Genomic DNA, 24,506 nt, shown 5'->3' with positions numbered 1-24,506 from the left:
ACCAACCAAGCATGTGCAAGACCAGGTTACATAAGTGGGAACCATCCCTTAGCTGAATATTCATTAGATGGCATGAGCTTGTTTTAGATCAGGAAACTATAAAAGTGGAATCCCTGTAGGCGGCCGGCCTGTTGCTCACTTTCCTGGGACCAGCCCACACTTAGCCGACTGTGTGTTGCTGTACTTTTGTGTTAGGCTTGCACTCTGGACTAAACTGTAAGTGTGTATTTCTTACTTTTGTGTTAAACTTGGTGTGGGCCCTGCTCAGTCTCTGGAGCTCGGCCGCATTCTCCCGGTGAAATCTGTATCTCTTATTTGTTACATTACACTGTTGTCACTTTCTACTGTGACTGTGCTCTTGAATTCTTTCCTGTGGCAGAGTCAAGAACCTTGGTAAGAGGATGGGGTGGGTTGAGGCTGCTATCGGGACTCCCCAGACCCTTTCCTCCAATATCATTAGTGCTTGTTGTTTCTAGTAGTTTTATTTTCCTATATTGATTAGGAGTGGCAGAGCAGAGTCAGCAGGAGTCAAGTAGAGGTGTTTTGGTGGACTGAGAAGTTCCCATGGGAGGAGCAGGAATAAATAGAACAAAGGGCCTCCCAGGGACCTGGAGTCAGGGAGTGAATCTCCACTTGAAACAAGAAGCCAGGAAGAATGTCCAGCCTGGGAGGTACTTTTCCAGAGAAGCCTGAGGCACTAACCCAGCCTCAGAGCACGTACTCAGAGTCATAAGAAGCACAATCTGTTCTCCCCATGCTTCAACGGATGTTTGCGGGAGCACTGGATCATGTGAGCTACCATGGGATACCCACATGTGTGGGTCGACCGGATAAGACTTTGGTCTTTGTGCATGTTGAGAGGTCTGGATGTTACGTCCAAGGTCGTGATGGTGGTTCTGATCCAGATCTAAGTCCTGGCGCTGGATCAAAGAGAAACACAGCTGGACGTTAGTTACACTGATAAGGACAGAAACTATTTGGTGACTATGGACAGTAGAGGAAAGGGTTGAGCTCCATGCTGATTTGTGCAGAGGTGCAGAGAGAATGAGGGAGTTGGGAGGAGGAACGGTGCTGGTTCGGTAGAGTCAACGAAATGGAAATTTACCAAGAGCAGGAAGTGGCAGCTGGCCCTGGTGAAACTCTTCTGGGTTTGCTACTGGCGCTTATTGAAGTTGGGCTCCTACCCTCCCACAGAGGCTGGGAGACAGGAGCCCTATCTTGTGCGAACAAATAGTAAATTCTTTTGGCAACCTTGAGTTTTCTCAGGCAGGCACTTTAAGGGGGGCTTGGCTCATCCTAGGGACTTGGCCTTGAGCTGTGAAAAACTGATTAGTGATTGTTCAAGTCTGTATAGGGCAAGGTTGAGGCCCAGCCAAGAAGAGGGCCAGAGGGGCGTAGATAGAGTTTGGTCAGGGAGAGACCTTTTGTCAAGGCCACTGGCGTGATGGGGCCCCAAGCTCATGGCCCGGGCACTGAGGTGGGGGTGCTGCCACCCAGCCTTTGAGAAGTAAAATGAGGAGGTCAGGTTCAGCTCACATTGAGGGGGCAGGGCTGGACTCAGGCCCAGAGCCTGGGACAGCTGCTGGGCCTTTGTTTACTGTGCCCTTAACCTGCCAGAATCTTCCCAGTTCCCAGGCAGAACAGAGTCGTGGCCCGTGGGCAGATGGCTGACCTGGACATCACCCCAACAGGCATGTCCAGGACCTTTCTGCCCCCACCCTAAAGGAACCCCGTCCTTTCTGTCCTCTCTACAAGGATCCTGGTTAACCCGCTCTCTTGCCTGAGGCCTGCCCTTTTCTGGGTGCCAATTCCGCAGCCCTGCTCATATGTGTGAGCTGGTTAACGTGAAGGGCAGCCGGCCCTACTGAGGTAGGGGTCCTCCAAGGAGCAGGCGCCACAGCAGGATCAGATGTGATGGGGAGAACGTCTATGAAGGATACAGGGGAGTGTGAGACCATGATGCAGGTCTGGCCTTGTGAAGGGAATGGGAGGAGCCATGGCCCAGCTCTGGGCCAGATCTGCTGTTGGAAATGTAAGGGGTCCCCACGTCAAAGGCACAAAGGGGTATCCTGGATAGGATCCTGGGGTCATAGAGCCTCTCAGAGCCCAGGCTTCATGTCTGTCCTTGGTGTGGCCATGACGACAGAGTCACTGTGGTCCCTGGCAGTGCCTCGGACACAGCCTATGTGAAAGCCTCCTCTTAGCCCATGTTGCTGGCCCTTGGGATGCCAGGCTGTGCCAGCCCCACTTCCTGTCCTCTCTGAGGTGTGGGGAAGCCAGCAGGAGGCTTCCTGCCTGGCCCCTGACACATAAGTCCCTTCCTTCTACTCCAGTCCTGCTCAGACCCACGGCCGCCGGCACCCTTTCCTTCTGCAGGTCCTCTCTCTGTCGCAACTACTCACCCCTTCCATTGTCGGGCAAGGGCAGCCACAGACAACGCGTGTGCAAGTGAACTGCATTCAGTAAAGCTTTATTTATAAACACACACAGCAGGCGGGACCCTTCCATGGTGCCCAGGGCAGGTTTGCTTCCTCACCTTTCCTCAGGGGTCACAAGGACAGGAGGCTGGGTCCCTGCCTCCCAATTCCTCTGCAGGTTGGAGAATTTATGACAGATTCTTGTATTGGAGGGTTTGAGATGGTAGCACAAGGGGGCACTGCCCGAGTGCTGCCAGAGAGAGAGCAGTGAGGTCCCCAGATGCTGAGCACTGGAGACCCTGCCCCGTCTGGATTTGACTGGCTATTTTGGGGCCTTCCCGTCGCTCCCTTAGATTCCCAGAGCCTGAGTGGAGGTGAGTGGCCGGCCCCTGGGTCTACAGGTGGGTCCAGGCTGCAGCGTGCAGGTCTCCCCAGCTGCCGTCCCTGTGTCCTCCCAGCCTGTCGATGAGCCCTGCCCAAGTGCCGAGTACGGCCTGCCTGGTATTGCCCAGCTTGCCTCTAGGAAACTGTACCAGCTCTCCCTGAGTTATTGGACCACAGCCAAACTCCCAGCCACTGTCTTTGTCACCCTTTATCCTGTTGGACCAGCCCCTTGAGGGACAGGCCCACACCTGCTCTAGTCTTTGCTGGGGGTTCCAGCCCTGTTCAGCAAGCTCTAGGCAGCGCCCTCCACGGCCTCCTTGGGGGACCTGTGTGTGGACTGGGGCTACTTCTATGTTTAAACACTCACGCCTCAGCCTGTTCTTGCCACCTATGTCCTCTCTGTCATCACACCTGTAGCTCTGTGCCTGTCTTTCCCACTGGGCCCCTAGTCCCGTGGGGACAGAATGAGGTGTGTGCAGGCCACTGTGACTTTCAATGTGCCAATGACTGTTGTCACTGGTTATGTGTTCAGGAATATCAAGGATAGTGCTCCCCAAATGGCTAGTGGCCTTTCTAAGTGCTGCTCGAGGGCGCAGTAGTTGCGTGTTGACCCGCACTGGAGAGTGGGGGACTCACGGCTCCTCGAGCTCTTTCTTAGGGAAGCTGGCTGTGGCTCTTCTCCCGGCGACCAGCCTTAAGGTGCCTGAGTGTGCTGCGGGACTCAGACCTTTCTCTTTGTGGCCTCTTGTAGCAGGTGCAAGGGCCATCTTGCTCCTTGCTGAATGTTCGTTGCTTCCGAAGCTCACGTAGAAGCTTGGTCCCCAATGTGGCAGGGCTGGAAGGTGGAGCCTTTAGGGGATGACTGGATGGCGAGGGCCCTGCCCTCGTGAGTGGACTAATCCATTCATGGATTAATGGGTTGAAGGATAAATGGGTTATCACGCGAGTGGCAAGGACGGCTCCCAAGGAGAGGAAGAGAGCCTGAGGACACGCTTTTACCCTCCTCGCCACATGATGTTCTGCGTCACCTCGGGACTCTGCAGAGTCCCCACTAGGAAGTTCCTCGCCAGATGCGCTCTCTCGACTTTGGACTCCAAAACTGTAAAAAATAAATTTTGTTTCTTTATAAATTACCCAGTTTCAGGTATTCTGTTATAAGTGACAGAAAACGGACGAACACCCTCCTCCCTGGACTTCCTGAGCAGGAAGTCGTGAGTGGGCAGAGACCAAAGTGCCCCGGGCCCTTCAGACAGAGGCAGTGGCAGAGTGGGGCAGAAACAGCAGACTCCAGACCTTTGCAAAGGGGCCAAAGCCATTTTCTAGTTGTCTTTTATGGATTTTTTAAAATGAGCCTAGAAACCAGATCATACAGTTAGTTTACATTTTTAAGGGATTTTTTAAGAGTTTCATCCGCTGATGTTTACTTGCCGTGTATTTATAGAAAATGTTTCTATCTCTTTTAAAGAAAGATGGGGTCATCCAGGGTATGTTAAATGTGAGAGAGGATACTGACCAGCTGACGAAAGAGAGGAGCTGTCTGGCTACAAAAGGCAAGGAGAGGCTGAGAAGCACAGGCGAGCCTGGCTGTCACACTGAGCTCCAGGAGCCGCTGTCGGCTCAGCGTAGCAGGTGTCAGGGCTGGGCCCTGCGTTTGTCACCACCGTCCCAGGTGCTGCATGGTGAGGCCCAGTCACCTGCATCTTACCACGTTGTGTGCACAGAGGACATCCTGTGCTCCTTGTGCACGTGCGTGTGGCAGGCACTGCGTGGATGCTGTCGAGCCTTGCCCGAGTCCCACAGGCCTGCCCCTAAGGCCAGATGTGGCTGCCCTGTCTCTGTGGGCTGCTGACAGCTCAGCTTGCAAGGGTGTCTCAAGAGGAAACTTGGTGCTCACAGTGCTCACATGAGCTAGCGGCTGATGGCCAGGCAGCTGGCAGTGATGGGGTGCACTGAGCTCCTGGGAAGGCTTGTGGTCACACCCAGAGGCCCCAGCACTGCACGGGACAGGAGCAGCCCCACTGGAACCTGTCCATTCAAGCAGCTTTTACAGGCACAGCATCTCAGCTCCATTCCTGTAGTTCCTCCCCCTTTAAGATGACACCTGGAGACATCCAGAGGGTGGACAGAACAGAGCACTCCTGAGGCCACCCTCAGGGGACGAGCCTAGCAGCTCTGTGAGGCTGGAGGGGGCATGGAGCTCGGGAGGGCTCTGCCCTGGGCTGTGAAGATGGGGACATGAGAAAGCAGCACCACCTATGATGATGGTGGACAGGGTCCCCAAACCCGCCACCCCAGGTGGCTCTACACAGTGTGTTTGTCCTGTCCCTCCCACATCTGCATAATTAGGAAAAGAACATCACTGCCCCATAGCAACTGTGGGATTGTCTTCCTGGGCTCTGTTGGGGGTAACTGTGAAATCCTCTGGGATGTCTTCCCAAAAAGAGGAGATGCTCCATTTCTTGACCCCTGGGAGCTACCAGGGCTGCTTGGCATCCCAGCTGGCCAGAGAGGAAGGAGCAGGCTGACCCACAGGGCCAATGGAGTGCCCCACCCACCCGCACATGCAGGTGTCGGGGGCAGGCCTTGGTGAAGTTGGACTGTGTCAGTCTGGATGTGGTGAAGCACATTTGCCACAAAGGATCTCAGAGTTGTTGATCTCCCAGCTGCCAAGTGTCTTGATTGCCCGAAGGAGGATAAATGATGGTGGGAGTTGATGGAGGTCGTGGGTTTGTGGTTGGTCTTGTAGAAAGAATACTTAAAAACGGGCTTATAATAAGGAAGGTTTTGGGGGAGGCTGGGGTGTTATTGTTGCTGTTTTAGGAAAAAAGACCTGCCCCTCCCCCAGTCTGTGTGCCGTCTGTGCAGGGATGGGTGTGGTGATCCTTGCTGACCACTGAATGCATCCACCACGGGCCAAGGCAAGGAGCGTGGGGTGAGCAGATTCTGCTGTGATAAAGGCCCCTCCCTGCTTCATAGAAGGAAGGTGGATATCCCTGCAAGGGGCAGCATGCAGACCCTGCTGTTGGGCTCAGCTGGGGCAGGCAGTGGGCAGGCGGGCAGCCTGGGCAGCTGTGGTTCAGAGGCTCTCCTGAGTGCCTGGGTGCCCCAAGGAATTGGGAGTCATGGTTGGTTTTCTGATTCCTGCTTCCTTGTGGGGAATGGCATGTCCCTTTTCCTTTTTGGAACAGGGAGGGCCAGGAGCAGGGTTTTCTTCTTTTTTTAAATTTTGTTCCACTATTTTTTTTATTATGGCAAAATATACAAAACATATAATTTACCACTTTAACCATTTCTCAGGGTATAATTCAGTGGCATTAAACACACTCACAGTGTTGTTTAACCATCACCCACTGCCCCCTAGCCCTTGGCAGCCTCTAATCTACTTTCTGTCTCTATGGATTTGTCCATTCTAGATATTTCATGTGAGTGGGATCATATATTTGTCCTTTTGTATCTGGCTTATTTCATTTAGCATAATGTCTTCAAGGTTCATCCACGTTGTAGCAGGAATCAGGACCTCATTCATATATATGTATTTTTGGGTGGCTGGCCAGTAAGGGGATCCGAACCCTTGACCTCGGTGTTATAACACGGCACTCTAACCAAGTTAGCTAACTGGCCAGCCGTCATTCATTTTAGTAACTGAATAGCATTCCGTTGTATGGATACACACATTTTGTTTATCCATTCAGGTGTTGATGGATACTTGTTTTTTTCCCCCTTTTGGCTATTGTGAACAAGACTGCTATGCATATTGGTAACAAGTATCTCAGTCCCTGTTTTCAGCTCTTGTGGGTATATACCTAGGAGTGGAATTGCTGGGTCATATGGAATTCCATGTTTAACTTTTTGAGGAACCACCAAACCCTCTTCCACGAGTATTTGCATCAGCAATGCACAAAGGTTCCAATTTTTCCACACCCTTGCCAACACTTGTTTTCCTTTTTTAAAAAAAATAGCCATCCCAATGGGTTTGAGATATCTCATCGTAATTTAGATTTGCATTTCCCTAATGACTATTGATGGTGGACATCTTTTAGCTTATTGGCCATTTGTATGTCCTCTTTGAAGAAATATCTCTTTGAGTCCCATTTTTTTAAATTGGGTTGATTGTCTTTCTGTTGTTGAATTGTAGGAATTCTTTATATATTCTGGATATTAAGCCCTCATCAGATATATGATTTGCAAATATTTTCTCCCATTCTGTGGGTTGTCCTTTCACTCTCTTGATAGTGTCCTTTGATGCACAAAAATCTTTTAGTTTTAATAAACTCCAACTTATTTTTCTTTTGTTGTCTGTGCTTTTGATGTCATATCTAAGAATCCATTGCCAAATTCAAGGTCACGAAGATTTATTTCTATGTTTTCTTCTGAATTTTATACTTTTAGCTGTTAAAGTCAGGTATTTGATCCTTTTTGGGTTGAGGTTTGCATATAGTGTGAAGTAACTTCATTCACACAACTTCATTCTTCTGCATGCGGATATCCAGTTGTCCCAACAGTTGCTGAAGACACCTCTTTGCCATTGAGTGGTTTTGACACCCTCGTCAAAAATCATTAGACCATAGACATGAGTGTTTACTTCTGGACTCTCAGTTCTTCTCCACTGGTCTATTTGTGTACTTCACTGTTTTAATTACTATAGCTTTATTGTAAGTTTTGAAATTAGGAAGTGTGTGACCTCCAACTTTGTTCTTTCTCCAGATTGTTTTGGCTATCCTGGGTCCCTTGAGAGTCCATGTGACTTTTAGGATGGATTTTTCTATTTCTGTAAAAAATGCCCTTGGGATTTTTGATAGGTATTACATTAAATCTGTAGATTGCTCTGGATAATGTTGACACTAAATTATTGAGTCTTCCAGTCCATGAACATGGGATGTCTTTCTGTTTATTCGTGTCTTCCTTAATTTCTTTCATACTCTCATCATGAACTGCAGGTGGAATCCTCGGAGTCGCGGGTGATGCCCAGCCTCCCGGGCCATGCCCAGTGCCCCTGAGCAGCTCCTCCCGGTAGTGCCCACTGCACGCAGCCAACGGCTATGACCGGGCCAGAGACACAGGGCACGGCGACTTCACCTCCCCCTCTGTGGTTGAGAAACCACATTTGAAAAGTGCACTTGGCAAGCCACTTAACAACCTTCCGTGACAGCACGTTTCAAACACACACGAAAGCAGAGAGGATCCCACCAGCTTCCGTGGCTTCCAGGCTCTCACCTCCTGGCCAGCCATGTGCGCTTTGTCCTCCTACCCATGCCCGCTCCCAGGGGAGTTTGAAGCAGGTTCTCTTTGCATCTCTGTTAGGTAATGAGGATACTTTATCCCCACCCAGGCCCCACAACCAGAGCAGGGTAGTCAGGTCATAAGGGTCTCCAGGGGGACACTGAGCTGGCGTGCCCAGCCTCGGCTCCCAGGACCTCCAGCAAGACAAGCTGTTCTGTTGGCTTTGGGGGCAAAATCCCAGCATAGGAACACCTGAAGAGCTCTGAATGCTTCCCTCTGCGGGTTTCTAAGTGTTTCTTTTGTTCTTTTTGGCTGCTCCTGATACAGGGATTCCAGCCCTTGACTCTGGTGTCATCAGCACCATGCTCTAATCTATGTGGTTTTCTTCACTGGCATGATTCTCAGTGTTTGAGGACCCCGGCCCTCCATTCACTCACTCGATCATTCTTTTGTTCTGCAAAACTCCAGGCAGTGAGCAGTGACTGGGCAGTGTCCGTCCTTGGATGGCCAGGTGGGCGTGGTCCTGCGTCCCCTTCCTCCCACAGCCAGGTGGGCATGACCTTCCTCAGTACAGCTGGACAAAGCAGAGGAGGGTGGTCTGGGAGCCCTGGGGCCCTGCGGTCAGGGAGACCCCACAAGGGGAGATGGTATGAGGGTGTATTAGCCAGGACAAGACCATCTAGAGGCAGTGTAGGCAGTGGCCAGTGCTTGGGTGGTGGCCTGGGGCAGCCAGTCCCTTCACTCTGGGCCGCCGACACTCACAGGACAATCCCAGAATTCTCCTCTGGGGGTCGCTGGAGAACTGGGTGAGGTTGAGGTGGGCAGTGAAGGCCCCTCTCCCGGGCATGGCATGGGGGTGGGATATGTGTTGGGGTCAGCCCTTTGACCAAGGAAGCTTCACTGAGTATGCTGGGGGCGCCTTGAGCACCTCCCTGGTCCCCCATGCCCCTTGCCCAGGAGGGCCTGGTGGGGCCACAGTGGGAAGCGTGCGTGGCGATGAGGGGACTGGTCAGCAGTCCTCGGGCCAGCGGGGCCCACTCTGCCCCGCCTGTAGGAGCTGTCGTCCCCTCCTGACAGGAAAAGGAAAGGGGCTTCGGCAGCCCCTGCCCCTGCAGGTGTGGCCCCTCCCTGCGGTGCTGTGGCTTCCTCCCTCTGTCCCATTCGTCAGACCCAAGGGACACAGGCCTGCAAATTTAAGAACAGACAGACCTAGAGAGTAGAGGTTAAAAAGCCAAATTCTTACACAATTTACGTATTATGGGGATTGAAATTTATAGTTCAGGGCTCCAGCGTCTACCAAGTAATTTACTATTTAAGCAGACCCCCCCCCCTTTTTTTAAGCTGACCGCTAAGGGGATCTTAACCCCTGACTTGGTGTTGTCAGCACCACGCTCTCCCAAGTGAGCCACAGGCCTGCCCTCAAATTGTCCCCTTTTATTTTTGATATTTGTTTCTAACATTTACTCGAGTTTTTGAAATACAGAGAATAAAACAAAATGTCCCCTTATTTAACCACTCAAATATGACATCTATTACTACTAGTAGTAATAACAGATAATTAAACCATCATAGATAATAAATAATAAAGAAAGAAACAGGTGTGTCGTTAGGAAATCCTAACCATGAAGAAAGGAGCAAGATGGAAAGTTCCAGCCACTTGAGACCCACGAGGTCCCCTCCCTATTGTTTCCTGTCATCTTCCTCTCCGAACAGAGACACTGTCCTCACCGACTGCCCGTCGCCCTGTGTTTTCACCTCACGCACCTTGTGGTCGTGGCACGTCCTGCTGCATGCATGGAGCTCCTGGCAGCAGGATTGCTTAGGGCCCTGTGAGGTGAGGCCAGACCTTCGGGAAAGATGGCACGATCCACACTCCTGTGGGTGTAGGCGGTGCCCGAGGACAGCCCAGGCAGAGGCACCTCATGCTGGCACCGAGGCCTGCACCGGGTTTCCCACGTCTGCTCGGGGCTTCTGGCCTTTTGGCCATTTCCTGAAAGCTGCATATTGGCCATGTTGGTCCATTTTTCTCTTGGATTGTCTTTTTCTTACTGATTTGTATATGCTCTTTGTAAACTAGTCCTTGGTCTTCTGTGTCATTTCCAAGTTTGCGCTGACTCTCCTGGGGAAATACGGCTTGAGCAAAGTGGGTCATTTCTCCTGCGTTTCACAAGGCACAGGTGCACGTGCCGCCATATCCTGCAGGGCAATGCCAGCAAACACCAGGGGGACTGTCCCCAGTGTCCCTGACTTGGGGACACTCCAGACAATGTCCTACTGCCTTTCCGAGGACTTCTACTGTCTCTTCTGAGCCGGGAAAGGTGAAGCACTGCCTCCCCCACACCTACCCCCAGGGAAGGCCCAGGCAAGGCTGGTCTCCAGAGAAGGGGCTCAGATATCTGGACCTTGGTCATTTCCAGGTTACAGCTTCTGTTGATCATTCAAAGGCAAAATTGAACTTCACACAAATCATGTCTGCTTTGCTGATAAGCTGAGAGAAGGAGAGCCCAGACCCATCCTGCAGCCCAGCAGGCAGGAGCCAGGCTCGGAAGCAGCCTGAAGGTCAGCTGGACCACGGAAGCAGTGAGCAGAGCAGGGGGTAGGTGAGGCTTCAGGCCCGGCACTTGTGCACAGACCTGCTGACACGTGTCCACTCTGCCTTGTGGAATGGCCAAGTGACCGGATCACCTAGAAGTCTGTGTGTCCACACTGGCCCACCCCGCTGGGGCAGAGCCTGGGTTTCCTGTTTATCTTCTGCTCTGTCCCCTGAATCTACCCTAATGGTCCTGGGGTTTGGAGCCCTGAGGCTGTCCTCCACGTTTCTCCTGTGAGGTCCTGGGCCTGCCTCCCCTCCCAGAATGTGCCTTTGCAAAGGGGAGCTTCTAGCAGAGAGCAGGATCTTGTGTGGCCACCAGGGTTCCAAGGCCCCATCCCAGAAAGACTCGAGAGTGACCACAGGGCCCCTGTGGGAAGCTTCCCAAGTTCCTCCTCCTGGCGCCCTTTTCCATTTTGGGGTCTCTGGTCTGAAATCACTTGTGGACTTCTGCTCTGAACTGTGTGGACTCTGCTCTGTGCCGGCTGGGGGGCCTCTGGCTGAGCTTCCATCTCACGGGTCCTGGGCTGCCTGCCCAGAGGAGCTCGTGCCAAGACAACTTGAAGCAGGGCCGCTTGAGGTGATTTCATCCCGCCCCACTCGTGGCTGTCGGATACAGCTCTGTGTCTCGCTCACACTGTGGTGCAGGTGGCAGGGCCTGTCTTTCTCATTCTGGGACAGACACCATGTGTGGCTGTCCCTGAGGGGAGTGGCGAGTGGGTCTGTGCTGCTGTGCCTGGCCTGGGAACCGCCTCGCTCCTAACCTAATTACAGGACCTCACGGTTTGTCGGGCTCTCAGGAGTGTGAGCGTCCAGCACGTACCCCATGCGAGGGGCCAAGGGGGCTGCACAGGGGTGGGGCCTCCCCCTACCTAGGTGTCTTCTAAACCGGCTGGGAGGTGACAGCCTTGGTCCATAGATGCCTTTGTATTCTGTATGGTTTTAGAGGGTCTGTGGGCTGAAGCTGTCCCCCAGCTCAGTCAGGGCAGTGGCTCCTCCACCCAGGGCCGTCAGGGAAAGTGCCCAGGGCCGGGGCTATGACAGGGCAGGCCTCTGTGCAGGACTACCAGAGGCACAGGACACACACCTGCTCCACCCACCTAAGGGCGCTAGAGGACGGTGGGGAGCTGGCTCCCAGGCGCTGACAGTTAGGCAACTGAGCATGTGACTGGCTCCTCTGAACCTTGACCCTCCATCAGCACACAAGGAGTATGGGTGAGTCAGGAAGGGCGCAGAGCACAGAAGCCACTGCCCCTCCCTGTCCTCCCCACTTCCCTTCTCCTGTGGACTCATGTGCCTCCCTTCTCCCTTCTCCGCCTCCTCCGTCCCCTCTCCACGCCCCACCCCGCCCTCTAGCAGAGCTGGAGGCCGGAGCTCTGCTGTTGGCAGCTGCCTCGTTGGGCCTGGTGCTGCTGACGGCTGCTGCTTCTGCGCAGAGGCTGGGCCTGGGGCCTCCTAATCGCCTGCTGCGAGTACGTCCCTCAGCCCATCCACGACCTGCTCATGGGTGACAGCAAGGAGCAGCGCATCTTGCGCCACATGCTAGAGCATGCCAAGGCAGGGGATCCACAGAGCGTGCTGGAGGCCATCGATGACTACTGCTCGCAGGAGTTTGCCATGATCGTGGGCGACCAGAAAGGTGGGTGACCCAGCTGGTAGGCGGGCAGCACAGCCCTGCCAGGAGTGGCCTGCCAGCACCCTGTTTCTGGGTGGTTGGGAAGCTTGGGACAGGCCTAGATGGGGGTGAGGGGCTTATCTGGAGCCCTGGGGGCCCAAGCCGCAGGCCCAGCCACTCACTTCCTGACCTGGACACCCATCGCAGGACTCTGTACCCAGGCCAGTGGGGAGAGAGCGATGTTAGACCAAAAAAAAAAAAGTGCTTTGTAAAGAGAGCGCCAGCCCAGGAAGGCCCATTGTCCAGGGCCCCGGAGGTGGGAGTCAGGCTCTGCACTGTCCTTGCCACGGACTACTCAGTGGACACTGGTCCCTGGTGACTCCTCATGACCCCACTGCTGGGGAGGCCCCCACAGTCATGGGGTTTGAACGTGGTGTAACTGTCCTTGAACTCTGCCCTGCAGGCCTGGGACCTGCCTAGAAACCAGCCGGTCAGGTTCTCCCAGTGCCCCTCCCTCCCCCATTGGTCTGCTTCTGACCTAGGACTTCAGGCTGGGGCAGAGGCAGGCCCTGCTATACTCCCTGGAGTCTGTCCCTGGGGTCAAGACTGCCCCTGCCCAGCCCCCTTGGAGCCCATGACACAGCATCCAGCTCTGGGGACCCGGTGGGCCCTGAGGACAGGGTGGGGGGCCTTCCAGAGAGGGCCACTGTGGCTTAGGGTGCATTGTGGTCAGCCAGGGAAGGTGGCAAGGATAGAGGGACCAGTGAGTGCAACGGTGCAGAGGCCTGAGGGACCATGGGATCCCTGATGGTATGCACAGTGGGCACCAGGTCCTCAGGGCCAGGGATCTGGGAGGTAAAAGACCCCCCAGCAGCAGGTAGGGTGGGTGGAGGTGAGAGGGCCAGAGGTTGGGCATCCTGGAGGGGCTGTAGCTCGGTCAAGAGAGGAGTGGGGCCCAGGACGAGGGTCGGGTCCCCCTGCCTCCACTTGCGCTCACATCCCTCTCCCCTCGACCCTGCAGGCCAGATCATGGATGCCGTGGTGCGGGAGTACCAGCCCTCGGTGCTGCTGGAGCTGGGGGCCTACTGCGGCTACTCGGCCGTGCGCATGGGCCGCCTGCTGGTGCCCGGTGCCCGGCTGCTCACCATTGAGCTCAACCCTGACTTCGCTGCCATCACCCAGCGCGTGCTGGACTTCGCGGGCCTGCAGGACAGGGTGTGTACGCCTGAGCTGGGTGAAGATAGGGATACTGAGGCTCAGAGGGGCCAGGGTAGGCCAGTCACCCCCAAGCTGGGTTCAAGCCCTCAGTCACAGAGCACCCACTGTAACCGGGCCCCACGGTGCTTCCCAGGCCCAGCAGCAAGGAAGGAAGCCCTGGCAGCTCGGTGAAGGGTTCCTGCTGCCCCGCTCTGCACAGCAGGGAACTCCCAAGGCTGCCCTGGGAGAGATGGGGGCAGAGCGGGGACTTGTCTCTCCAGAACCCCAAAGAAAGCTGTTGGGTGAACACTCGTGTGGGTGTCCAGGCGGGTGGTCTCCTGTTTGTCCCCATGGGCATGGGCACTGACAGTGCTGTTCCAGGGGTCAAGAGAGAAAATTACAACAAATTTAGCTGAACGATCTCTATTGGCTTTATTTGTGATCCTAGAATTGGGCAACACTTCATTTATAAAATAGAGTAAAATAAAATAAAATAGTATTCCAATGAGCTGAGCAGAGGAGTTTGGTTTTGTAGAGAGAGAAGGGCTGAAGAAAGCAGAAACAAAGAACAAAACGTGGACTGGTCATTTCAAAGTGACTTTCCTTATAAGGTGGGGACAGAGAAGGAAGTGCTTGGTTAACATCAGATTACTTTTTTTGTAAGGATTAAAGCAGAGGGAACAACTGAAACTGGCCTGTTTGGGAAATCGGCTGTTCTCTCTCCTAATTTCTCGGAAGGTCAGAGAGTAACTCAGTTTTGCTTTGGTGACGAGGAACCTCAGCACGAGCGACTCCATTTTGGTTCTTAGTCTGGTCTTTTGGGGCCTAGTGCAGGAGCTCAGTCCCAAACAATGGCCTATAACTTTGATTTAACACAGGTAACAGTTCTGGTCGGGGCGTCCCAGGACATCATTCCCCAGCTGAAGAAGAAGTATGACGTGGACACACTGGACATGGTCTTCCTTGACCACTGGAAGGACCGCTACCTGCCGGACACGATCCTCCTGGAGGTGAGCCACCACCCACCTCACCAGGATGGGCCTCCATGCTGCCGCAGGGGCTGCCGGCACCACCTGGTCGGTCAGCCTCAGCCTCTCTGAAGAGCCAGGTGCCCCAGCTAAGCCCTGCTGAGGGCGGCCCTTGGGGACAGAGCTGGGCCCTGGGGGGCAGCCGTGGGCACACAGACCTCATTCCAACTGAGGTGCCACGAGATCAGGGAGCACAGAGGGCTGAAGAGGCCCTGGGGAGGAGAGGGGAGGAAGGGAGTTCTGGGCAGGGGGAGCTGGGCTAGGGGCCTGGCTGGGTGGCCAGTTGAGAATGGGGGTGCCAGCCCACCTGCACAGGGCATGGTGCCACCAGATAGTGGGGTGAGCGCCATGGACCAGAAGGCCTGGGCAGAAAGGGCACAGGGCTGAGGTACAGAGGCAGAGCTGTTCTGGGCTGGGCGGTGGCTGGTGCTGGCTCAGGGGGAGGGGTGTCTCCTGCAGAGCTTCCTCCTGGGTCCCTTGTGCAGCCCCGCACCCCACCCCCAGACTCCACCGGCTCCGCCCGGTGAGGACCCCCAGTGCCTCCCTGAGTGAGGCTGAGCAGTGACTGCTGGCCCATCCTCGATCCCTGGATGGTTGCGGCTTGGTGACCCTTTGTGCGCTGACACTTACGGAGCTTCATACTGATGACACGCTAACTTGTCCCTCCCTCGTAGTCAAGAAGGGGACACTGAGCAGCTCCTTGGCCCTCCCCCAGCGCTCAGGATGCTCAGCCTCCCCACGGCCTCCCCGCCCAGTGCCAGTGTGGGGTCGTCCCACATCGCTGTCTGGTGCCCGCTCACCTGCAGCTCTCCACAAGCCAGACACTCCACTGTGGGACCATGGGCCTGAGGGGACAGCCACCCAGGCCCTGGGCATGGATGGGAAGGAGCCAGCGTTTTAGAGAACTGGTGGGTGCAAAAGGGCACAGAACGTTCTGGGAACAGGATGAGTCAGGGCATGGAGGGCTTGGAGCAGGTGAGGGTGGGCTTAGACCTGTTAGATCCAGAAGATCCTTGGCAGCCTTGTGGAGATTGGAGCAGGATGGCTGGGGGAGGGCGTTTCAGAGGCCCCGAAACCACATTGGCGGTGCTGAGCCCTGCGAGTGGAGCATGAGGGAAGACCTGGGGCCCAGAAGGTGACCCGGAGGACCTGTGTCGGGAAGGGAGAAGGCAGTGGGGACTGGATGGCCTTGGGCCAGGACAGGGAGGCTGCGGGGAGCCCGTCTGGGCAGGGGGACGCCCAGCCCCAGCAGCGGGGCGGGAAGCTGCAAATTGGTTGTTGAGGGCAGAGAGCAGGCGGCCGGCCGGGCAGTGCTTGGTCGGGAGAGACAGACCCACAGCTGGGCTGCGTCCCAGGGGGTGGATCTCAGCAGCTTTGGTGTGTGTGATAATTACAGAGGCCTGCATTGATAGAAAAGTAGCAAATATTGCAGTTTAGTAACTAGGAAACTAATAGTTTCTCAGTGCTGCTGCTGCTGCTTTTTTTTTTTCACATTTAAATGACTCTCTTTATTAGTGATATTTAGAACACTGTAGCCTCCAAAATATAAAACATACAACCTTTTAAAACACAGAAAGAAACTTTAGTTTAGTGTTAGGTGGGCACAGAGAAATCTCAACAAATATTTTTAAAAATCACTACAACACAGACCATGTTCTCTTTCTATATTTATTTTTTATTTTATTTATTATTTATTTAATCAAAATTGACTTTACATATTTTTGAAGTTCAACATTGAGATATGTTGATCAAATCAATATTACTAGCATATATATTGTTCCAAATCATAATTATTCTTTATGCCCCTTATCCAATCTCTCCCCATCCACCTTTCTTACCACCCCCCACCTCTGATAACCCTAGATTTCTTCTCTCCTTCTGAAAGAGTAATGGTTACTCTGTTGATTTGTTGCCTAGATGACCTGTCCAATGCTGAGAGGTGTCATCAGGTCCCCCAATATTATCATAGAGCAGACCCTTCTTCTGTCAGTCTGGAATGGGTTTTGTGGAGAGAGACATCCTCTTCTTTTCTTTATCTCTACTGGTGACTCTCCTTGTGTAAATGTACTCCAGTGGCTGGCACACCATCTGCGTGGTGGTTGTGCCATCTAGCCGCTTTCTTAGCAGCCATGGTTATTGTGGTGGCCGTGGTGGGCCACCCACATGGAGGTGATGTTTTTGGCATGCTCCTTTGTGCTGGTGGTGTTCCTGGTTGTGGGGAGTGTCTGGTCCCCGCTCCATGCCTTGGGTCCCTGGGCAGGCCCCAAGGTGCTGGCATGGTGTGCCTGGTTGAGGGAGGGGGGTCTAGTCCCCAACTCCATGCCCTGGGCCCCCAGGTGGGGCCGTGAGATGCTGGTGGTGTGCCTGGTTGTGGGCAGGGGGTCCAGTCCCCTTCTCCATGCCTTGGGTCCCTGGGTGGGCCCCAAGGTGCTGGTGTGGTGTGTCTGGTTGTGGGAAGGGGGTCCGGTCACCAGCTCAAGCCCTCAGGTCCCCAGGCAGGCCCTGAAGTGCTAGTATGGTGTGCCTGGTTGTGGGAGGGGGCTCTGGTCCACTTCTCCATGCCTCCGGTCCCCAGGAGGGCCCCGAGGTACTGGCGTGGTGTGCCTGCTCGTGAGAGGGGTTTCCAGTCCCCTTCTCCATGCCTCAGGTCCCCAGGCAGTCCCCAAGGCACTGGCATGGTGTGCCTGGTTGTGGGAGGGGGGTCTGCTCCCCTGCTCTATGCCCTGGGCCCCTGGGTGGGCCCTGAGGTGCTGGTGGTATGCCTGGATGTGGGAGTGCAGCCCAGTCTCCAGCTCCAAGCCTCGTGTTCCCAGGTGGGCCCCAAAGTGCTGGTGGTGTGCCCGGGCTGGAACTAATTTTTTGTCCTTTGTTTACTTCTAAAATGGGGGAGCTTCCTGTGGGAACCAGTACTTGAGCTGTGTGGTTGTTTAAATTGCTGCTTTGCTGCTGTTTCCCTAGGGAAGCTTTTTGTGCAGCTCAGGGTTTAATGGTTGACCTTATAAGTACTTCTGGCTCACCAGGGACCTGGTGCACCTGGGTTGTGTAGAAACTCTGATCTGGGTCTGAGTTTTTTCATAAAACTGCACCCCATGCAATTCTGCATTCCTGACCAGTCTCCTCTGAGTGGTCCTGCACTGATTGGGAGGTAGATTGGCTGTCCTTGCTGTGTCCCAGTGTTCTCCCAGTGGGCCTGTCTCCCCCACTACCCATACTCCAAACACTTTCCATGGGATGGGTCCTGTGCCAGTCCCTTGCGATGACTCACCAGCCTCTGAATGGCTCCCCATTTTCAGCTGTTCTGGCTCCTCACTCCTGCATGGGTCCATGGGAACACTATTAGTGGTCTTGCTGTCCTGGGGGCCACTAAGGCCCTCTTCTACCCTGCTACCTCCAAGCAACTCCAACCAAAGTGCACAGCTGCAGCTTCTGCCCACTCCTGCCCCATGTGCTCAGCAGCTCCAGCCTTAAGGCAGCTGCACCCTGAAAAGCTCTGAGCAGTTTTTTCTCTTTCTCATCGTGGTTTCTCCCACCTTCATGAACTCCGTAGGTCTCTCCTCCTCTTCCCCTGAGCTCCAGCAGCCCCACCTTCGCTGATGTTACATTTTTATAGTTGTAAATTGGTTATTTGTGGGAGAGAGTGACGCTGGGGACCATCTATTCTGCCATCTTGACTGGAAGTCCCTCAGTGCTGCTTCTTCAAAGCTGTAATTATCTAAATAGCAGAGAAGACACAAATTGGGAATGGCTGTATTTTTTAAACGTGCATTCTGCAGACCCACAGCTGGGGCTCTGCGGCCCCTGACTGGTGCAGGGTCAGGGCCAGCCTGGCTCTGCGGAGGCCCGGCCCCTCCTCTTCATCCCCCCACCAGGTCGGCTTTGTGTGTGTGGGTGGTGGGGGGAGGTAAGGGACTAAGGGGCAGGTGGCAATTCAAAATTGGATGGCTGCTTTGAAGGGGTGGCCTCAGTCTTTTGTCACATAGGCATCTCCACAGGGCTGTTTGAGTGTCCTCACAACATGGCAGCTGGATTTCCCCAGAGCCAGAGATGACACAGTGAGAGACACAGACAGACCGAAATAATGAGAGCAAAGAGGAAGCCACAGTGCCTTTTTATGACCTAGTATCTGATGTCACGCACTGTCATGTCTGCCTCATTCTATGTATTAGTCACTGAGTCCAGCCACACCCAAGGGCAGAGAATGAGGCACCACCTCTTGAAGGGAGGATGTTCAAAGAACAGTGGGCAGAGTTGACAACTACCTCACTCCTTTGTTACCCACTCTGGTGAGATCGCCTCTCTGTGGCATCAGACCTGCAGCCTTGCTCAGAGCGGAGGCTCTTTCAGCCAGAGTTCCAGGCGGTCCTAGTCATCCATCAGGAGGCTCGTGGTGTCAGGACAGTCCCTCCTTCCTTTCTTTCATGATTAACTCATGGAGTTTGTGTCTGGGGTCCCATCTGTCATCATGGTCACACTGTTCCTCTGAAGCTGGCTGCTGGATCCTCTGGGACGAGCCTGGGGACCTGAACTACTCACTCATCTTGTGCATTTCCCACCCCAGACCTGGACGGGCCCCCACTTGGGGCCTGGGCCCGGAGCCCTCTGCCCGGCTGCTCTTTGCTCTGGGTCTTTCAGCTGACATGGCTAGGACATTTTTTTTTTTTTTTCTTTTTTCTAAGAGAAAATACATCATGACTCATAGTAGTATTTCCTGTTCAAATCTGGACCATGGGCTTGCGCCCTCACCTCACTGACCTTGCACCTTCTGCAGCCCACAGGCTAGAAATGTCCGGCCACCACCCCAGGAGAGCTGGGAACACTAAAACTGACATCCATAGACCACAGCCCTGGAGGGGGCAGGGTCAGTTGCCAGTGGTTACAAGTCAAGTGCAGATACCACTACTGCCAGCAATTTGGTTTTGCTTCAGATGTTTGAGGGTTTTTTTTTTCTTTGTAACTTTTGTTTTATGATTACGTACAAAGAATCCTCCATGCTTTGAAAGTCAAATCTCTAAGCGACAGTGACTGAGGCATCTCTTGCCCTGATCTATTGCTCTCCTGAAGACAAATACCTCTTCTCAAGGTTTATCTATTACTTTGTGCAATGTAAGCAGGTCCTCCTCCCAGCATAGACACACAAGCGTCCTATGAGGGTTCTCCCCTGAGGACAGGCCCTGGGGGCGACTACCTGTGGCTGCATATCCAGTAACAATTCCTTCTGCACAGAGAACAGGCTTAGGAACCCCAACGTCCTCCCAGGGCCCAGGTACCAACAGAGATGGGGGTCTGTAAATGCAGGAGCTTGGGGATGTCCAGAGCAGAACCCCAGGGACACACGTGTCGGTGGAGAGGTTGGCCCCAGCCCCGCAGGGTCACCCTGGTCAGGCTGGTCTTGCCTCCAATGGCTGAGCTGCCCCTGCCCCCCATACCTCTCACTTGCAGGTGCCCGTGTTCCCAGCACTGGGTGTCTTAGGGACCCACTGGCCTGTGGCCCCACTGTTTCCTCCACTCAGCTAGCATTTATTGAGCACCTATTGTGTGTGCCACATGCTATACTAGGGGCTAGGGATGGATACAGGAGTGAGGGAAGGAGTGAAAGGTCCCTGTCCTCATCGAGCCAGCGCTCTAGAGGTGGGACTGGAGCACAGCCCTTTCCTGCAGTGGCCACTGCCAGGGAGAAAATGGAAGGCCTCGAGGAGTCCCAGGCCTCAGGGCCAGGTACAGGCCAGCGTGTGGAGTCTCAGCCAGGTGAAGGGCAACTCTTCTGGTTTCAGGTGGGTTTGCCTGGTATCCCTGACCCTTACCCATTTCTGTCTGTCCCCTGAAGGAACATGGCCTGTTGCGGAAGGGGACCGTGTTGCTGGCCGACAACGTCATCTGCCCGGGAACACCAGACTTCCTGGCACACGTGCGCGGGAGCGGCCGCTTCGAGTGCACACACTACCCCGCGTTCCTGAAGAACAAGAAGCTGGTGGACGGCCTGGAGAAGGCCGTCTACATGGGCCTGGGCAGCCCGGCGCAGCCTTGACGGCCCGCCCTGCTCTGCGCTCCTTCAGCAGCCTGGTTCTGAAGGGCACGATAGACGTGCTCCCACTAACCCTACTTCTGCGGTCCTGGGGTCTGTCCTTAAATGCAAAGCATGCTGCAGGCCTGAGCCCTGCCCACGTTGACCTCTCGGTGCTGCAGCTCCATGCTGTCTTTCTTTTAACAACAAATACCAGGCTCTTTACTAAAATCAGCTAGCTGTAATAATCTTATATTCTAATTTCATATTTTAAAAAGAGAAATCCCGGTCTAGATATTTAGATATGAGAGGTCAGCTTAGCACCACGCTTCTCACCCTCCACGTGGCCCCCATACCCTGCTGCGCTCTGCTCCAGCACCAAACACACTGAGCTCCCCTTGACAGGATGATAATGCCATGGGCCTGGCCCAGGGCTGGCTGAGTTCTGGGTATTACACCTGGCCCAATAGTGGAGAGGAGCCAGCCCTACTTAACACTGCTCCTTCTGTGGCCAGGCCAGGGGCACCTGTTAGCACCACATGCATGTCTGCCTGCCTGGGAAACCAGCACAGGCCAATCGGCCAGACTTTACACACATCTCTGACCATGGCAGGCACTGGTGACAGGTGGACATAGGACCACACAGCAGCGCCCGGCCCTCTGGGCCCACATGTCACACTGAGCGGAAGCACCTCTTTCCCCAATCCCACCTGGCCTTGCCTATGGAAAAGGAAGCAGGCTCAGACTGTCACAGCATTTCTGCTGGCTGCCAGCTGCAAGTGACAAAGCAGAGTTGGTTTGTGTCTACCTAATCCACGGCTGTCCCCAACCCCCTCTCTGGCTCTCCAGCCCCAACTCTCCGAAGGGGTCAGACTGCTGGCCACCTCAGAGGCTCCCAAAGGCCCCAGTACAGGCTGAGTTCCCAGACTGGGGACAAAGATCAACACTGTCCTGGCTGAGCCCACCTGTGCCTAAACCAGCCACTGGCCAGGACTCTACTCCTGGGCTTCTAGCCCAGCAATGCAGCCAGTAACCAGTTTGTTCCTCTAGACAAATGGAGAGATCAGCAAAATGCCCTAGGGGCCAGGAACTGACCCCTACCCCACACGAAGCACAGCAGGTGGACACCAGAGCATCCAGAAAGTAGGGCCCTAGCTCAGGGTGACAGGTGCTGCCAGCCCCTGCTGCCAGGGGGCTCCAGGCTCCATGGCAGAGTTCGCTCAGGATGGCCCTTCTGGTGATCCAATCCCTAAGAACAAATGGCTGGGCCTGAGCTCTGTGGAGAGACGAGGGAAGGCAGACGCTTCAGCCAAAAGCACAGGCAGGTGTCAGCCAGCTGAGTGGGGCAGGACAACGTGCAACCTCCAGGCAGGGCAGCCGCCTCCACATGCTGCATGGATGGAGACGTGGAGAAAGGCAGCTGCTATGGGTAGTGCAGGCTGACTCTGAGGGTCTCCGCCCAGGGCCAGTCCCTTCTTGCTGGTCCTGGCAGGGCCCTGTGTTTGGGGCGTCTGAGGGTGTGGGGGGCCATCCCTCCCCTGGTCCCATCTCCTTGGAGCTCTGAACCTACAGTGCCTGAGACGGGGCTACGGGCCTAGAGGACCGTCCCTCTTAGCCCTCAGTCTGGTCTTCCCTAAGCCAGGCGTTTGGGCTGCTGCGCTGGAGGCCAGGGTCCTGCTGGGAGCACACAGGAGCAGAGCATGCAGCCAGCAGAGGTTAGCCAGAAGCCTGGCCCAGAGGATGGGGAAATGATCACATGAACAACCAGACGAGACAACGTACCAGGCATGCAAGCTAGACCCAGGAGTCAACAGGCTGAGGCTTAGCGTCCCCCACGGCGTCCACCAGCCTGACCGCAGGCCTGCTGGGCCCGGGAGGAGGGGCTTTCCTGTCGGGGTCGGGCTGCAGCACATGGGTGGGTGGGTGGGCAGGAGGTGTTAGAGGCAGAACACAGCAGGTTAGTCAGAGCTGACGGGTGGGGCCGGTCCAGGGTGTTGTGAGACTGGGCCTGCCAAGGCAGCACAGGGGAGCGCTGAGGGTGAAGGAAGCTGAGCTAGTGTGGATCACATGGGTTCAGGGTGGCACGTGGACGCACGACGCCTGTGTGCAAAGCTGAGGGACTAGCACAGAGCAGGTGGCAGGTGCTGCCCTTGCCACACCCTGCCTTTCTAGGATGGGTTACCTGTGTTAAATAAAAACTATAGGAGGCTATTGTTTGGGACTGAGCTCCTGCACTAGGCCCCAAAAGACCAGACTAAGAACCAAAATGGAGTCACTCATGCCGAGGTTCCTTGTCACCAAAGCAAAACTGAGTTGTTCTCTGACCTTCCGAGAAATTAGGAGAGACAACAGACAATTTCCCAAACAGGCCAGTTTCAGTTGTTCCCTCTGCTTTAATGCTTACCAAAAAAAAGCAACCTATTGTTAACCAAGCACTTCTCTGTTCCCACCTTATAAGGAAAGTCACTTTGAAATGACCAGTCCGCTTTTTGTTCTTTGTTTGTGCTTTCTTCAGCCCTTCTCTCTCTATAATACCAAACTCCTCTGGTTCAGCTCATTGGAATACTATTTTATTTTATCCTATTTCATAAATGAAGTGTTGCCCAATTCTAGAATCACAGATAAAGCCAATAGAGATCTTTCAACTAAATTTGTAATTTTGTCTCTTGACACCTGGAACAGCACTGTCAGTGCCCATGCCCATGGGGACAAACAGGAGACCACCCACCTGTACACCCACATGAGTGTTCCCTCAACGGCTTTCTTTGGGGCTTTGGAGAGACAAGTCCCCGCTCTGCCCCCATCTCTCCCAGGGCAGCCTTGGGAGTTCCCTGTTCTGCAGAGCAGGGCAGCAGGAACCCTTCACTGAGCTGGGAAGGATAATACATCTGACTCCAAAGCAACCTCTGTGCTTGTCAAGACCATGTCTTAGGCTGGAGGGGATTCCACAATTCTGAGCATGACAGTACAGGAAAGGGCTTCATTTTCTCTGATCACAGAGGAGAAACCAGTGAACCCTGGGGACATGGTCATGGAGAACACCCAGAGGGACAGTCCCACCTGGGAATACCTTTGAGGCAAAGGGAAGGAGATGCCTCTAGAGTATGAGACAGAGGGAGGGCGTCCATGACTTCCCAGGGATAGAGGGCTCCCCACCCCACTCCCAGCCTGGGGACCCCACGTCTCTGATGGGCCCCACAGCAAGCATCGGTGGCCCAACCTTAAGTCAGAGTTGACCAAAAGCTCACCCACGTGGACCCATCTCGCAGCCCAGACAGGCTGGGGATGTCCCCCCCACCTCCAGCCTCCATCTTTGCAGCCCATGGAGGCCCAATCCCAGTGGCTCTTCCAGGGGCAGACTCTGTCCTGTCAGGGTCTGGAATCTCAGGCAGATCCCAAGTCTAGGGCAGTGAGGCTGCACATGTCGGGTTGCATCTAACACGGCACAGGGCAGGGCCGTGAGCACAGCCCAGGGTCACCTCCCAGTCCCTGGGCCAGTTTCCCCTCCTCTGACCTCAGGCTTTCCACCTGGCAAGCAGGCACATGAGCATTTATCCTGCAGAGTTGCTGTGAGCATGAATGAGACGAGTGTATGCATGGTCAGCACAGAGTGGCAGCCAGTGAGTGCTCAGTGGGCCTTACCCTTGGCAGCCGCCTAGAGCCCAGCGCCACCACCCAGTACAGACTGTCCCCAAATCAGCAGGAAGGGAGGACAGTAGGTCACACTCACCTGAGTCTGTTCAGTCAGCTATGCTGAGACGTGCCTGTAGCCTAGAAAAGGGCTTGTGCTCAGAGCACTCACAGACACCTGAATGAGCCTCACCTGCTTGAGAACATGGAGGCAGGTGGGCGCCCAGCAGCGATGACAGAATTGGGTTCACCCACCCTGTCGACAGTGGCGCCTGGAGTCAGTGTCCTCAGCCCCCAGAACTGCTAACATGAGAGTGTGTGCATGGGCACATGCATGCATATGTGCGTGAGCACGCGTGGGTGCATATGCCACTTCTCTGGCCAGGCCTGGCTGCTCTGCCCATGAGTGCACACAGGTCCTCAT

General features: G+C 54.6%; 1 protein-coding gene across 1 annotated transcript in view; it reads left to right on the top strand.

Moving 5' to 3' along the window:
• The window catches only part of LOC134371233 (catechol O-methyltransferase-like), a 30,673-nt gene extending 7,744 nt beyond the window's left edge, over positions 1–22,929 (top strand). Inside the window, 5 exon segments of the mRNA XM_063088265.1 lie at positions 11,968–12,028; positions 12,030–12,250; positions 13,248–13,441; positions 14,302–14,433; positions 20,276–22,929. Of these exon segments, the coding sequence (XP_062944335.1) occupies positions 11,968–12,028; positions 12,030–12,250; positions 13,248–13,441; positions 14,302–14,433; positions 20,276–20,476 (809 nt within the window). The 3' untranslated portion in view covers positions 20,477–22,929.
• Positions 22,930–24,506: the final 1,577 nt, after the last annotated feature.

This window comes from Cynocephalus volans, chromosome 2 (genome assembly GCF_027409185.1).
Source record: "Cynocephalus volans isolate mCynVol1 chromosome 2, mCynVol1.pri, whole genome shotgun sequence".
Classification (NCBI taxonomy): domain Eukaryota; kingdom Metazoa; phylum Chordata; class Mammalia; order Dermoptera; family Cynocephalidae; genus Cynocephalus; species Cynocephalus volans.
The sequence above is the reverse complement of the archived record's forward strand: the minus strand, read 5'-3'. Positions and strand labels throughout refer to the sequence as shown.